General features: G+C 56.8%; 9 protein-coding genes across 9 annotated transcripts; 8 read left to right on the forward strand and 1 right to left on the reverse strand.

The window, feature by feature from the left end:
• Positions 1 to 212: 212 nt before the first annotated feature.
• Positions 213 to 1893, forward strand: KRP23_12738 (Cyclin-A1-1; the record flags this gene model as incomplete). Its single annotated transcript, XM_067883367.1, has 6 exons — positions 213 to 219; positions 282 to 606; positions 671 to 1055; positions 1135 to 1299; positions 1363 to 1491; positions 1552 to 1893. The coding sequence occupies 6 exons, from the start codon at positions 213 to 215 to the stop codon at positions 1891 to 1893; spliced, it is 1353 nt and encodes a 450-aa protein (XP_067738819.1).
• A 788-nt stretch (positions 1894 to 2681) lies between these two features.
• On the forward strand, positions 2682 to 3950 carry KRP23_12739 (DnaJ protein-like protein; the record flags this gene model as incomplete). Its single annotated transcript, XM_067883368.1, has 1 exon — positions 2682 to 3950. The coding sequence occupies one exon, from the start codon at positions 2682 to 2684 to the stop codon at positions 3948 to 3950; it is 1269 nt and encodes a 422-aa protein (XP_067738820.1).
• Positions 3951 to 4561: 611 nt separating this feature from the next.
• On the reverse strand, positions 4562 to 5061 carry KRP23_12740 (60S ribosomal protein L31; the record flags this gene model as incomplete). Its single annotated transcript, XM_067883369.1, has 2 exons — positions 4562 to 4829; positions 4967 to 5061. 2 exons carry the CDS (start codon positions 5059 to 5061, stop codon positions 4562 to 4564), a joined length of 363 nt encoding a protein of 120 aa, XP_067738821.1.
• Positions 5062 to 5956: 895 nt separating this feature from the next.
• KRP23_12741 (uncharacterized protein) lies at positions 5957 to 6682 on the forward strand (the record flags this gene model as incomplete). Its single annotated transcript, XM_067883370.1, has 1 exon — positions 5957 to 6682. The coding sequence occupies one exon, from the start codon at positions 5957 to 5959 to the stop codon at positions 6680 to 6682; it is 726 nt and encodes a 241-aa protein (XP_067738822.1).
• Positions 6683 to 7130: 448 nt separating this feature from the next.
• KRP23_12742 (uncharacterized protein) lies at positions 7131 to 8036 on the forward strand (the record flags this gene model as incomplete). Its single annotated transcript, XM_067883371.1, has 1 exon — positions 7131 to 8036. One exon carries the CDS (start codon positions 7131 to 7133, stop codon positions 8034 to 8036), a length of 906 nt encoding a protein of 301 aa, XP_067738823.1.
• Positions 8037 to 8693: 657 nt separating this feature from the next.
• On the forward strand, positions 8694 to 9284 carry KRP23_12743 (uncharacterized protein; the record flags this gene model as incomplete). The annotated part of the gene is made up of 1 exon (XM_067883372.1): positions 8694 to 9284. One exon carries the CDS (start codon positions 8694 to 8696, stop codon positions 9282 to 9284), a length of 591 nt encoding a protein of 196 aa, XP_067738824.1.
• A 369-nt stretch (positions 9285 to 9653) lies between these two features.
• KRP23_12744 (uncharacterized protein) lies at positions 9654 to 10301 on the forward strand (the record flags this gene model as incomplete). The annotated part of the gene is made up of 1 exon (XM_067883374.1): positions 9654 to 10301. The coding sequence occupies one exon, from the start codon at positions 9654 to 9656 to the stop codon at positions 10299 to 10301; it is 648 nt and encodes a 215-aa protein (XP_067738825.1).
• A 521-nt stretch (positions 10302 to 10822) lies between these two features.
• KRP23_12745 (uncharacterized protein) lies at positions 10823 to 12130 on the forward strand (the record flags this gene model as incomplete). Its single annotated transcript, XM_067883375.1, has 1 exon — positions 10823 to 12130. The coding sequence occupies one exon, from the start codon at positions 10823 to 10825 to the stop codon at positions 12128 to 12130; it is 1308 nt and encodes a 435-aa protein (XP_067738826.1).
• Positions 12131 to 12644: 514 nt separating this feature from the next.
• KRP23_12746 (Dynein heavy chain-like protein) lies at positions 12645 to 15266 on the forward strand (the record flags this gene model as incomplete). Its single annotated transcript, XM_067883376.1, has 1 exon — positions 12645 to 15266. One exon carries the CDS (start codon positions 12645 to 12647, stop codon positions 15264 to 15266), a length of 2622 nt encoding a protein of 873 aa, XP_067738827.1.
• Between the last annotated feature and the right edge of the window lie 8 nt (positions 15267 to 15274).

Below are 15274 nucleotides of genomic sequence, written 5' to 3' on the forward strand. Positions count from 1 at the left end.
AGACCAGCATTTATTTATTAGTTGGGTTACCTAGAGCTACCAGTTGCCGTTTGGTTCAAGTCTTACCACCCGCTCCTATACTTGATTTTTGTAAGCGCAAGGTTTCAAATTTCAAACGTGTGAAGTGGTGAAGTAACGCCAACCAAAAGCTTCCGCGCGCAAAAGCCCCTTTTTTCCAGTGCGGATTCCGTCACCAGCCAGCAGCACGAGCCATGGAGCGTACACGCAGCAGCAGCGCAGCGGGCGATGCCACGCGCAAACGCAAGCGCGGTCCGCTGCAGGACATCAGCAACAGCAGCAAGAAGCCGACGCGGCGCGTGACCGCCAGAAGGCGGCGGACGTGTCAAAGGCGGCGGATGTGGCCAAACCGCGGGCCTCAACGCGGCGCAAGAGCGCGGGCACGAGCGTCAACTCGGCGCTCAAGAACACCAAGTCATTCACGGACGCCAACAAGGCCAACAAGCGCGTGGCCGTGGCTAAGAAGACGGTCATGCGTGCCAAGAAGCGGAAGCTCGAGGGCGTCGAGAACCAACCGCCGCATGGGAAGATCCAGACCGTGTTGGCATTCCCGAAGCCCCAGGTCAAGCGCGAGGCCGACAAGGAGACGTGCAGCAGCTTCAGGTTCCGGAGGAGGACGACAATCAGGTGGAGGAGGAGCAAGAGACACAAGCGAACGCTGTGAAGAGGAAGAGACGCAGGAGCAGCAGGCTGGCGCTGTCGTGGCGGCTACAGCTGCCGAGCCACACGATGAATACGCGCCGCGGCCGTACAAGTTCGTGTTCGACCATAGCAGCTCGTGCTTCGCCGAAAAGACGTACGCGGCGGAGGTGCGCGATATTGACGCCCCCTCGGACACCGTGAGCTCGCACCACGCGAAGCTCGTCCTCGAGCTGGACGCGTACTACAAGAAACATGAGATGAAGTACCTCCCGGAAGCTGACTATATTGGGACCGTGCAGGTGGACATCAACGAGAAGATGCGCACCATCCTCGTTGACTGGCTGGTGGAGGTCGGCGAGGAGTACGAGCTCGACTCGCAGACGTTCCACAAGGCGGTACGTAGGCGCTTTTTCTTGCAAAGGAGAGGATGGGGTCTCACTTTATTGTGCTCGTGTTTATTTTATTGTTTTGCAGGTAAACCTCGTGGATCGCTGCCTCAAGGAGATCAAGATCAACCGAAAGCAGTTTCAGCTGCTGGGCTGCGCCTGCATGATGATCGCTGCCAAGTTCGAGGAAGTACACCCTCCGAACGTGGAGGAGTTTGTTTACATCTCTGACCAGACCTACACAGCCGAGGAGGTACGCTTTCGACTGGCATTTTACGCGGCAAGCATCACTTTCTTACGCGATACGAATTTGTAGATGCTGGACATGGAAACACAAGTTCTGAATGCTCTGGAGTACCGAGTGGCATCGACTACATGCTACGGATTCATGTATCGCTACATGAAAGCCGGATGTAACACAGATGAGCAACGGTCGCTAGTCTCGGTAAGCACTTCACTTTTGCTGTTCGCAACTTGGTTCTCATCAGTTGTTTGTTCTGTACAGTATCTTTGCGACTTTGCTCTCCTGTCCTATCACATGGTGAGATTCAAACCCTCCAAACTGGTAGCGTCTGCCGTTTATCTGGCACGCGTGACGGCGGGCGAGGCAGAGCCATGGACACCCACGCTTCACCACGTGACCAAGTACAACCCTTCCGAAATTCAGGGCTGCGTCGAGGAGCATCGTCTTCATGCGATCGAGTCTCAAGTGGTCACTACCCAGCGCGACAAGGCCAAGGCTGTTAGCGAGAAGTACTTGGCGGAGAAGTTCCAGGCTGCTAGCACCGTTCCCGCGTGCTGCAAGGACAAGCTGACGGAATCCTTCGGCAAGTACTCGTCTTCTTAGAGAGGCACGGCGGAGATGGCCGGCCGAGTTGGCAGCACCACACGGTACTGGCGTCGCAAGCTGAGCGCGGGTTCAGGAGCATCGGCAGAGCAGACAGCTACTCCGACCCTCGTAGCACTACAGGAAGCAGGCTCCCTCATATTATCGTCATCATTATAGGTCAGGTTACATTTCCTCCATTATACCCGTCGCTACCTTCGATGCCACAGGAAGGAAACTTCGAGCGCGGGGTAGCAAATAGCAAGTGAAGGGTGAAGGGATTGCCGCCGCAGCTTGAGCCATGCGACGCGACTGTCGACTGACAAGGTGGTTTAGCTGCTCGACACGTTGGAGATTAGCCTATATGCATCACATTGCGACTTGCCCATCTATTCGAACTGGAAAGCCCATGATGCCATGGCAGGTCTTCAAGCCACGGTTCTTAAGCTCTTCTGTGGTCTACACTCGTCCGTCTCGGAGCTCAGTCGCGAGCGACGCCTTCTGGAATCGGTGGCATGTAAAGTCTGCTGTATGGGCTTGCGTCAACATGGGGGTGACACCGTTTCTCGGTTCAGAGAACCTTCTGGAAGTCAAAAATCGGTTCAAACCCGCGTTGACTTGGTGTTTGTATGGGGCGGTATTTCCACGATCTTTCGCTTGCTCCGCGCTGTTGGTGGTGGCGTGCGCCACACAACTCCCTTTTTCCTCCCCCTCCCTCAGCCAGCCAGTCTCGAACCCGCGCAGTCCACACAGCGAAGAAGCCTCGCGACCTGATACATTACACCCGTCCCCATAGAATAAGCAGCAACATGTTCGGCGGCGGCTTCGAGAGTTTCTTCGGCGGCGGCTTCGAGGGCGGCCCGGGCGGTCCGGGCGGCGCGTCCAAGCCCGTGGACAACAACAAGTTCTACGAGGCGCTGGGCGTGGCCAAGACGGCCACGGCCGCCGAGATCAAGAAGGCGTACCGTAAGCTGGCGCTCAAGAACCACCCAGACAAGGGTGGCGACCCGGAGCTCTTCAAGACCATCACGGTGGCCTATGAGGTGCTGTCCGACCCGGAGAAGCGCGAGCTGTACGACCAGTACGGCGAGGAAGGTCTACAGAACGGCGGCGGCGGCGGTGCGGACGCCAGCGACCTGTTCAGCCAGTTCTTCCGCGGCCAGGGTGGTCGCCGGCCGCGCGGACCGCAAAAGGGCGAGGACCTGACGCACCCACTCAAGGTGTCGCTCGAGGACCTGTACAACGGCAAGACGGTCAAGTTGGCTGTGAACCGCGACGTGCTGTGCGGCCGCTGCGAGGGTCGTGGCGGCGCCGAGGGCGCCGAGAAGACGTGCGACACGTGCCAAGGACGCGGCATGCGCGTGCAGCTGCGCCACATCGCGCCCGGCATGGTGCAGCAGATGCAGAGCGTGTGCCCGGACTGCCGCGGCCAGGGAAAGAGCATCCGTGAGAGCGACCGCTGCAAGGGCTGCAAGGGCAAGAAGGTGACGAAGGAGCGTAAGGTGCTGGAGGTGCACATCGAGAAGGGCATGCGCAACGGTCAGCGCATCACGTTTGCTGGTGAGGCCGACCAGGCACCCGGCACTGTGCCTGGAGACATTATCTTTGTGGTGCAGGAGAAGGAGCACGGCACGTTCCAGCGCAAGGGCGGCAACCTCATCATGGAGAAGAAGATTAGTCTGGTGGAGGCCCTCTGCGGCTTCGAGATGATCGTGGAGCACCTGGACGGCCGCCACCTACACATTAAGACCCGGCCGGGCGAGATCATCAAGCCCAACCAGTTCAAGTCCGTGCACGGTGAGGGTATGCCCACGCACGGCAACCCGTTCGTCAAGGGCCAGCTCGTGATCCTGTTCAAGGTGCAGTTCCCCGAGAGCGGCAGTCTCTCGGAGAAGCAGCTGAGCATGCTCAAGAGCGCGCTGCCCGCACCCGCGCCACTGGCGGCTGTGGCCGAATCAGAGGAGTGCTTCTTGTCGGAGTTTGACGCTGAGGCCGCCAAGGCTGAACAGCAGCAGCGTGAGGCCTACGACTCGGACGAGGAGCGTGGCGGCCAACGCGTGCAGTGCCAGCAGCAGTAGGATGGTTTCTCTGCTTGCAGAAGAGAAGGTTAGACTCGGCAAAGAACGAGGGCGCTGTGTGCAGTGGTGTCTTGAAAGCGGGGGAGCGATTGGCTGGGATTCTTAGGCCGGCCGACTGCCATCTCGTGATCACTGCGCCAGGGCTTTCCAGTAGCGAACCATACGTTAAGAAGAAAGAGAGAAAAATGCGAAACATTTCAGATCTTCCTGTGTTAGCACGGATTTGGACGTGAGGTGAGGAAGGCAGCTCTGTTGATTAGTGTCAACATGACACTCTACACTTTAGTCGCGCAATGCCGTCGGAAGAAACAGATCATGCGGTGGGTCAGCATCACCAAGTTAGGCAAGGCTCCTGGCTTGCCTGAGAGCACTACACAAATCAACTTCACTAAGTAGCAACACGACGCAAAAAAATTGGGAAACCGCAAATGGGAACGTCTTGCATTGATTCTTGCTGAAAAGAGCTCAACACGAGTCGCTTCCACTCCCCGGCAAGGAAGGAAGGTCACGCTAGACCTCGTATCCCCGCCTCCATGGCACCTTAAGTCACCACTTCAGCAGAGGAAACGAGGCCTGGGAAACGCGCTGAAAAGGCATCACAATCCAGTAGCTTACTCGTCGACGGTGTCGTTCTGGAGGCCCTTGTACGAAGCCACCTGCACGTGCTGCACGAGCGTGTAGAGCTTCTCCTTGGCGTCCTCGTCGTCGTTACGCTTGCGCGAAAGACGCACACGCACGCGGTAAGGCACGTTGCGCACACCCTTGGACCAGATGAACTTGTTAAGCTTCGAGTCGATGCGCACGTCCTGGGTCTTCATGGTCACCATGGCGAACTTCTTGATGGCGCGCACGGCACGGGCCGCTTTCTTCTTAAACACGCTGTAGGGTCACAAGAGGAACCGCGAGATAGCAGAGCAGAGAGAAAGTCAAGGAAGTCTCCAAGGTGGGAGCTACGGCGAACCGAGGGGATATGTGCAACACGCAGTAAAATGAAGAGAGGGGGTTGAAAAGGATACCATCCGTGGAGACGCTTGTGCAGGTTGATGGTGTAGTCGCGGGCGACCACGTCCGGCGAGCGCTTGGTGTTGCGAGTCTTGGTTTCCTTGACCATGGTGAGTGTTCCTGGTGAGCTAGCTTTTCCCGAATGTATGGGCCCACGGCTTCGGCGGCGAACAGAGCTGCTGGGGGCCAGTCGATCTGGCCGAAATACCGAATATATACCGGTATTTAATGTACCAGATGCGTGGTACATCATTCAGGTATAAGCTGGTGTGTCGGTTGAGTTCGCTTAGGTGCGAAAGATGGATGAAGCCATCTTCCAGCTCCCACTTCAAGATGAGCGTTGCCGCTGGTGGTCGTCGCCTTTCAGAGCCTCGCCGCTCGTTGCACACAGGGTTTTCGCCTCTGAACTCCAGATGAAAGGCGAGAAACGGTGGCGGACCATGCCGATATACGCGAGGAGAAACGGCCGGCGAGCGTGGCGAGCGCCAACGGATCCGATCGATGAGCTGCTGTGAATGAGTGCCAGTGACTGGTTCGCAGCGTATGAGGAGTCCTCTCTCAAGTCTTTTCAGAGAAAATTATGCCATGCCGAGGATAGGATATGCCTGTATTGTGGCGAGCGCCAGCAGCCTCCGCGTGAAAACCTGATGAAGCGAAAGCCCCCGCCGAGAAACAGGTACCCGTTACCGTCGGACGATGAAACCATAGCATGCTTACCAGCAATGATGAAGCAACGATGAAGGCGATGCAGGCAATAGCAACAGCAGCGCCGCCGGTTACCTCGTGTCTCAGTGAAAAAGGCGTTAAGCGCTACGTGAAGGAGGAGCGCCGCTTGGGCGGCCAATGCGTGTCTGCTCTCTGGAGACCGTTACGGCCCGATCCGAAGGAAGGTCCTGCTCCTCTCTGTGGTGGCGTTTGCCCGGCCCGAAGCGTGCACGACCCGGTAGCTCATTCCGGAATTTCCACGGCACCACCGAACCACCACCACCAACCAACCAACTAGCATGGGCTGCAGTCAATCCAAGGCGAGCGAAGTTGTGATCGAGCCGACCACGGCACCGCCTTCCGAGTGCGGCAAGGCCTCGATGGATCTCGCGTTCACTGAGATCATTGTGGACCAAGACGAGTCGAGTACGAGCGTCCCACCAGCGTCCGTTGAGGAGGAGGCTGACGTCGAAGAGGAGACTGTCATCGAGGAAGAGATCATCGCCGCACCTGTCGTTGAAGTGGAGGATCCCGTCATTGAAGAGCCTCTGGTTGAAGAGCCCGTCGTCGAAGCAGAAGAGCCCGCTGTGGAAGAGGAAGAAGTCGAAGAAGATCCAGTGGAGCCCGAGGTCGAGACCGAGGAAGAAGTCGAGCTGCAGGAGAAGTCCGCGGTCGTGGAGAAGTCCACGGTGACGAGTGTGAGCTCCCCCACGTGGACGTTCGAGGCCGAGGCGGTCAAGTTCACGGTCGGCATCGCCTTCTTCAACATCATCGGATCCAACACCGAAGGTGCGGACGTGCATCTCACCAAGCGGTACTCCGAGTTCAAGCTGCTGCACGCCGAGATGGCCAAGCTCATGGACCGCGAGGAGCTGCCGCGTATGCCCGTGGCCTCGTTCCTGCAGGGCCGCAACGACAAGGCGCTGCTGCAGGAGCGCGAGACCGTGTTCGTCAAGATGCTCAACGCCATTGCAGTGCACCCAGAGGGCTCCCAGAGCGCTGAGTTCAACGCCTTCCTGGCGTAGAGCCTCGTTGGGAGCATACCTGCCATTGGTAGTGCAGGTATAGAGGAGAAGAAGAAGACGCACTAGCACAGCTTATAGATATGAACCAGAAGCCTGTACACACTTGTAAACACGAACACCATTCCCACACATTCGATCCACTTGCCACGTGGATGAAGAGGCGACTAGAGCAGCAACTAAAGCCGGCAGAATGTCCCCAGCAGTGAGTAACGAGCTGATACCTGCCATCCGCTCGTATACTCTAGGATAGGATCGGTGGTGGGCAGATGGCTTTGAGATGGAGCGGCATATGGCCGAGAGATACGCGGTGCCTTCTCTTTAGTCTCTGCCGTGGTGCCGTCTGACGGACAGGCGCCGACTTGACTTGGTGGCTGCAGTCGTTCATTCCCGAATTCCCTCGGTCTTACTCACAAGAGTCCTTCTTCTACCTCCGCGTACTCGTTCCAGCATGGGCTGCAGTCACTCCAAGACATCCGACCAAGTCGTAGAGCGCGTGTCCGTAGACACCCCTGCCGTGGAAGCCCCGGCTCCCGAAAGCATCAAGGAGCCTGAGGTCGCCATTGAAGAGTCTGAGGACCTGCCACCTGCATCTGCTTCTGTTCCAGTTGAAGAAGCTCCCAAGACGGAGGAACCTGCTCCCGTTGAAGAGGAACCTGCTGCTCCGGTTGAAGAGGAACCTGCTGCTCCAGTTGAAGAGGTCGGGGAAGAGCCGACGGAGAACGAAGCTGCTGAGGAAAGTGTCATCCCTGAAGAGAAGCCGGTTGAGGAGGAGGTCGTTGAAGCTGTTGAGGAGGCCCCCAAAAAGGAGGAGAAGACACCGGAGCCGGAAGAGACTCCAGTGGAGGCTGAGGCTGAGGCTCCCAAGTCGGAAGCTCCAGTTGAGGAGGAAACACCCAAGTCGGAAGCTCCTGCTGAAGAGGAGACTCCCGAGTCCGAAGCCGCTCCGGAAGCTGCCGTTGAAGAGGAGACACCGGTCAAAGAACCCACGGCTGAAACTGTGAAGACCCCTGCTAGTGTGGTCAAACCAATCGATGGATCCCTGACCTTCACGCCGGAAGCCGTGACCTTCAACGACAAGGGCGTCGCTTTCTACAACTTCAACGGCTCCGACTCGAGCAACCCGGCCAGCGACGTACACGTGTCCAAGCGGTACTCGGAGTTTAAGGCTCTGCACGCGCAGCTCTCTCCCAAGGTTCCGGACCTCCCAGCACTTCCCAGAGCCTCGTTCCTGCTGGGCCGCAAGAACAAGAAGATGCTGGATGACCGCGAGACGCAGTTCACCGCCCTGCTTAACGCTGTCGCAGCCGACCCAGTCGCTTCACAGAGCGACGCCTTTAAAACGTTCTTGGCGTAGACGTAGAGCTTTAAGGCTAGGAGAACCGGAGCAACACTTTATTCTTCGCTTTCAGCGGTATGTAAATGTACCTTGACTTTTTACTTTTAGTCCTGCTGCGTCGCTTGAAAATAGTTAACGAGTTAGAAGCTTCGGGTTGTGTAGTTTTCGTTCTGCAACTGGTGCCTTACCTTACTTAAACCCAGCTTCGGCCTGCGATATTTCTACGCGCGTCAAAGTCGTGCTCGGAATTGTCGCCATGAGATTCAGCTGGTGCTGTGCGCGAGCAGAGGTTCCGTACGTTTGCATTGCCAATGCATTAGGTACTGGCGTCACGTGGTGCCTGCTTAACAGCTATTAATAGTTAGGCGACCAAGGTGTTCGTAATGGCGTTTTTGAGAGCGCGAGGGTGTAAGAAAGGCAGATCACTGGCTGGCGGTGTTTGACGGAGACAGCCGGCTTCCCCTACGTGTGGCTTGCTGCCATGTGGGGTTTCTTTCGCTTGAGAAATCCTTGAGAAAATGGTGTGTGCGTTGTGCGCCTAACGGCGGGCGACGACGAGGACTGCACCACGAACATTGGACTGCAGCGCTCATTCTCCTTTTTTCACGGTCTCTCTCAAGTCTTCGAGTCCGTACACCACCAACTTCACTCTCTTCGAAGTACCGACAAGACGTCATGGGCTGCACTCAATCCAAGACGAACGAGGTGGTGGATCCGATCGATACTTCGGTCGAAAGCACTGTCGCTCCGATCGAAATCTCCGCGGACGAAGTCTCCGCGGACGTGACTGAGCAGGCTCCAGTTGAAGCAGCTGAGCCTGTCGAAGCCGAGGCGGAGCCTGCTTCGGTTAAGCAGGAGCCGACCGTGGAGGTGAGGACTCCAGACTCGATTCTCGAGTTTGTTTCGGGTGAGGTGAGCGTCAACGAGTACGGCGTTGCCTTCTACAACTTTGACGGCATCAACCCGGCAGACCCCAGCAAGGAGTTGCACGTCTGCAAGCGGTTCTCGGAGTTCAAGGACATGCACGCAGCGATGTCCAAGCTCATGGCCAGCGAGAAGAACGTCAAGACGGAGGACCAGGACAAGTTCCAGACCTACCCGGCGCTCCCGGCGATGCCTCGGGCAAACGCGGTGACGTACGTGCTCGGACGTGGCAACCAAGGTGTGGTGAAGGAGCGTGAGGTGCAGTTCGTCAGAATCCTCAACGCCATCGCCAGACATCCGATCGCAGTTCAAAGCCGAGCGTTCAACGATTTTCTTGCTTAGATGGATCTCCCCAGGAGTCCTCGCTTTTGAAAGGCCGATCACAGGCTTGCAAACCAATACTTCGAAGTACAATACACGTGACATTGAACTCTAACTTGTGACTATTGGCCTCCTGGCAAGTTGCAACTTGCATGGGAGACGATGTTCAGCGCGTGCTGAGCGCGTGGAGCCTTTTCCGCACAAGCAACACGTAGAGTTCATGCGAGCAAGTCAACCTGATGCTTTACAGTCACCTTTGGCTGGCCTATGTCGTCTGGTGCTTTGTGGATTAACACTTCTCGCCCGCATGAGGAGCAGTACTGAAGGGAGAGAGGTTCAGAAGGAGAAGGTAAGCTCTGCCGCATGGTCTAGTCATCTTGGGGCATCTCAATGTCATGTGGAGCGGACATGCTATCGCTACGTGGTGCCATTTCCAAACTTGTGCTGAGTCTGACACTGAACTACCCGGCTACCAACATGGGCTGCAGTTTTTCCAGGCCCACGAATCCCGTGCTGAGGCTCAGTGACATCGAGTACTCCGTCACCGAGTTGTCAATCGCTAAACGCCCGGGCGGTCCTGACGTTGGCCCCGCCCGCGAACATTTTTCTGCCGTGGTAGACTCAACAAGCAAGACCAACAAGATCACAATCGGCGTGATCGTCTTTTCGGTCGTCAAGGTTGTCGCCGACAACGACGGTGTCATGTTCTACCACTTCAGCGGCACGAGTGCAGAGGACCCTATCAACGAAGTGCGAATCGCAAAGCGGTACTCGGACTTCAAGTCCCTGCACTTTGAGATCTCGGAGCTTATGGCGAACGAGCGAAACGTCCCGCCAGCGCAGCAGTACCTGTTCGAGACACACCCAGCATTGCCAGAGCTGCCGAGTGCCAACGTGTGGACGTACTTGCGAGGACGCAGCAACGAAAAGCTGCTGGAGGAACGCGAAGAGCAATTCACCCGGATCCTGAACGCCATTTCGAGACACCCCGTGGCTTTTCAGAGCCAGCCTTTTACAAACTTCTTGCTGAGACGTTAAGCACTATCAGTAGCGTACCATAAATAATAAACCATCCTTTGATGTGCTGTTGACGTTGAAGTTAGTGCTAGTTTAGCCATATCCTTTTTAGCTGCGAACACAGCACGATGCGCTGGAGGAAACCCATGCAAGTTGCGCGACAAGCTTGTCTTGACAAATCTGTGCTGTAGTCGGCCCAACACAACGCGAAAACTTCGCTGCGAAAAAATGTGGGCACCAATTCCCCTGTTTTTGTGTTCCCCCATTGTTCGGCAGAGAGGCTGGAAGACACGGGTACAGTTTAGACGGTATGGTGGCTGTCTCCATTAACCTGCTGTCTCGATAGAAAACATATTCTCTTTTGCAGCCTTGTGTCTCACACACTCTCGGGCTCTGCGTTCTCGGTCGTTTCCGCCTGTCCGAGCAGCGTTTCCAGTATCTAGCACCACGAAAAGTGTGGCGCCTGTCCATTTCGATTGAATCGTCCGCGTCAGCGTCGCCCAAGTTCCTAGCCTGCGAGTCCGACATTGCAGCGCTTTGTCATGGGCTGCAGACACTCCAAGGACGCGACGCGAGCCGACAGCGTCGCGGCGCCCCTTCGACCGACGACGCCGTCGTTCCACGCCCACGACTCCAAGCTGTGGACAAACACCAGCGGGTCCCAAGCCAACCAGTTCCGAGAAGAGCTCCCGTCGTTCGTGGTCTCGGACAGCGCCGACCTGGTCGGAAGCTCCGATGGCGAACCGGTGCACGGCATGGTGAGCGCCTTCACCTTCTCCTTCATCCAGGCGTCCGAGACCAGCAGCACCAACTCCAGTCTCAGTCTCGACAGCTCGTTCGTCTCCGAGGACCAGGCGTCGCCTGGTCCGCCCGAGTCGTTGACGTTTGCCATGACCAGCGACCCGATCGAGCTCCTACCGATTCCAGAAGAACATTCCGGGCCGAGAGGGAGCGTCGAGGCATCTACCAGCACGACCGCGGAACTCCAAGAAAGTGCAGCTCCCACCCCGACGGAGAGCGGGGTGACGGAGCCCGAGGAGGAGTGGTCGCCTGCTGCATTGGTTCAGATGGTGGAGAGCAGCGCGGTGAGTGAATCGGCCACGACTGAGACGAGTGACCTGCTTGTAAACGAGCTGGACGTGTCTGAAAGTAGCAACGCCACCAGGCGATCGGTGACTGCGTCGGAGCTGAGTGAAGGAGGAGAATACATAGTCACGGAGACCGGAGCTGTCGTCCGTCAGGAGCCTGAAATCGACCCCGTTCCAGAAACCTCCAATGACGGCGATGTAATTGAGCGTGAATCGATTGAGGAAGTCGTTGCGGCAATTGTGCAGGACGTGGTCCACGAAGCTCTTGCTGACGGTGAGCCGAAGCAGCCGCGTGACCGCGCAGCTCTTGTTGCAAGGAGTAGCTTGCTAGTGGAGCCCTCGAGCACTGGCATTTTCGCATTGAGTATGAAGACGCAGCCGTCGGAGAACGCACCTGTGGCGAGCTCCCGCGTCCCGATCTACGCCATTGTGGGCACTTCCACGGACAAGGGCGTCGTGTTGTACCAGATACAGCTACTGGATGAAGTCACCGACAGCGCCACGTGGTCTGCACCGTTGTCGCGCCGCTATTCTAGATTCAGTGAAATGCACTCGAAGCTAAAGGAGACCAAACTGCCCGCTGCCGACAGCCTACCAAAGCTACCTCGAGCCGGCGTAGTGCACTTTGTGCGCGGCCGACAGAGCAAGAAGACTATCGAGGAGCGCCAACAACAGTTCTCCAACCTGCTGCGGTACATCGCCGAGCACCGAGAGCTGCACGACAGCACCGAGTTCCAGTGCTTCCTAGCGACTGCGTCATGAAAGGTGACCACCCCATTCTATTCCCCGAGCACAGCACGAATCGCTGTACCAATCTACCCTTCCAGAAAGATAGTCGCGCCAATAGTTTTTCGTAGCGAGCAATGCAGCGTATGAACTCGATAAACCGTTTACCGTTTTTGATCCCCAAACACTAAGCATTTCGTACTTGAAGCTGTCGACGCGACCGATGCTGATACCCTCGCCTCGCCGACGTTTCTTGGTGTCGAGCGCATTCTATGGGATTCTATGATTGCTCGATGCCACGACAAACCCATTTGCTTTCCAGTTCGACAGCCCTAAAGGCATCAGCTGGTGCCGGCAGAGATCACGTCGGGACTGCGGCTAGAGCAGCAAACACAGAACGCAATTGAAGGCGAGTCGGAAGTGCTCAAGTGGTAGATTGACACGCCACACACACATCCAGATTCGAAATCCTGCCTTTGTCACTGCGTGCAAAGTCTCGCGTGGCAACTTTCGACGACGAACAGTTCAATTCTCAGTTCTGGTCTTGGGTATGAGCACCGAGGGGGTTCATGCCACGCAGGTGAGTGAAAAGGACGCGATGACGACGCGACCCGAAGCGGACGAAGACGCACGCACCGAGTCGTCCGAGGGCAGCAACACGCAGCCGGACGCCGCGGATTCCGAGGACGAATTCGAAGATGCCAGGCCGCCGTCGTCCACGTCGAGTATGCTGATGGTGTTTGATGGCAGTGCACCACCACTGTCGGGCGTGTATGAGGACGCACTGGAGGCAACGGAGGAGCAGGTGGCTGCGGCGTTGGGATCGACAAGTTCCGACGGAGGAAGACAGACTACGATTCTAGAAGGAGACGAGGAAGGCGAAGAGGAAGTTGAGAACGTGATTGAGACAGAAGATGCAGCGACGACCGAAGTCAATGCTGAGGTATTGGCGGTCGTTCAAGGTATGCTGGAAGCTGCAGTTGCTGCAGATGAAGACGTGGCGGAGGATGATGTTCCGGCTGCGCAGGACCTCGCAGTTGATACTGGTGACGACGTTGCTGCGGATAAGCAGGGCAGCGCAGAGGAAGCTGAAAACGAGGTCGTCGCGATAGAGGATGCAGAGGAATCTGAAGCTGCATGCGTTGATCAAACCCAAGAGGAAGAAACCAACGAAGATGCGAACGAGGAAGCCAAAGCAAAGGAGGGAGCCAAAACAGAGGAGGAAGCAGTCGTGGGATGCCAGGAGTCTGAGGAGGAGAATTTCGTTGAGGCTACAGCTGAGGAGTGCGAAGACGTCGAGCAAGCAGTGGGGTTGGTGAAGAATGATACTGCAGAGGTCAATACGGAGCAAAATGTTGATGTAGAACCTGTGGACGAGGCAAACGCGGACGACGAGGAAGTAAGCTCGACTGTGGTCAAAGAGACTGAGGGACAGGAAGCTGCTGAAACAGGGGTAGCGCCACAAGAAGAACCTGCTTCTGGTGATTTGGATGAAGAGGCTACAGAGGAGACTGTCGCGACTGAAAGTGAGCACACTGCTGTTGATAGCGTCGTTGCTGGGAGCGTGGCAGCGCAAGATGAAGCGGATTCCATCGTTGAAGTGGCCGGGCCTTCACCTGCGGCGGAGACCACAAAAAGTGAGTCGCCTGTGGGGACTGAGGAGCCTACTGCCACCGACATCACCGGTGAGGAAGAGGTTGTGGCTGAGGTAACTGAGAGCGACGCCGTTGTCGACGAGACTGCCGTTGACGAACAAATTGGTGGCATTGAAGAAAGTGTTGTGGAAGTTGAGGAGACTGCCGTGGAAGACAGTCCTGAAGCTGATGCTGCTGTTGATACTGATAACGTGGACATGGCATCTGGTGAAGAGACCGCTGAAGCTGAGCCTGCAGCTCTTGCGGCAATGGATCCCGCTGGAAAGAGCGAGGAAGCCGCAGAGGAGGAAGGACATGATCCTGAAGCTGGCGATGAAGCTGATCCCGCGGATGAACAGATCGAAGACGAGGGCGATGAAGCTCCAGTGAAAGAAGCCGTTGGTGCCAGTGGTGCTGGAGAGGTAGCCACTGAAGATGGTGTCATGGAGAAACCTGTTGCGGATGAGGTTGCTCAAGAAGAGTCCATTGCTTCAACGGAGGAGGCTACAGTCTCTGCTGACGAGGCTGTTGATGACGCTGGGTCGGATGCGAACCCGGGAGGCGAGGAAGCGTTGGTAGAGGACTTGAAAGAAGCTGTGCAGACGGAAGAGTGTACTGGTGAGCCCTCTGGTGAAGAATCATCAGCTGCTGCAGATGTGGAAGAGGTTGTCATCCAAGTTGCGAACGATCTCGTGGAAGCGGTTCAATCCGAACAGGACACGGATGAAGTTGTCGAGGCTGATTCCGAAGCCACAGTAGAAGAGCCTCTCGAGGATAAGCCTGATGCTGAAGACGCCACATCAGAGTCGACCGACGCACCTGAGCAAGATAATGAAGCTGCTTCTCTCAATAGCGTCGCAACGAAGGAGGATCCTGTCGACAACAACGCAGAGCACCTTGCTGTCGATGGCGACATCGCGCCCAAACAGGATCCAGCTGAAGAAGAAGCTGAGGCCGAAGCAGCTCCTCTCAGTAACGCACCTGAACCTGCAGCCGTGACCAAGGAGCCCACTGGGTCGTACAGTAAGAGCGGAGATGCTGACGACCAGGACCAGGTCGTTCTTGGCCTATTGCCAAGACTCGGACCGTCGACTGGGACTACGACGACGACGACGATCGAGCCGTTCATTCTCAGCACGGAGAGCGTGGAGGTGCACCTTCCTCCGCAGCGCTGGATCTACGAGGTCTACGGCTTCTCGATCGAGAGCCGCGTAGTGTACTACCACATCCACAAGACCAATCGACGCACAGGTATCCGCGACCCGCCCATTCTCAAGCGCTACACGGACTTCCGTGAGTTGCAGCTTCAGCTACTGGACACTTGTCTTCACGCTGCAGCAGACATGCCTCGAATCCCGAGACCGCACCTCGGCACCGTTTTCCGAGGCTACAAGAGCAAGAAGACCATCGAAGTCCGCGAGAAGGCCTTCCGTGCCTTGCTGAGGTACATTTCGCAGTACCCGGCACTCCACGGCAGCGGCGCGTTCGAGCGGTTCATCGAAACGAATCGAGCCACGCCCGGAGCAGGGTGGATGTGACCAAATAC

The sequence above is a fragment of the Phytophthora ramorum genome (genome assembly GCF_020800215.1).
Source record: "Phytophthora ramorum isolate Pr-102 chromosome Unknown Phyram_PR-102_s0016, whole genome shotgun sequence".
Lineage (NCBI taxonomy): Eukaryota > Oomycota > Peronosporomycetes > Peronosporales > Peronosporaceae > Phytophthora > Phytophthora ramorum.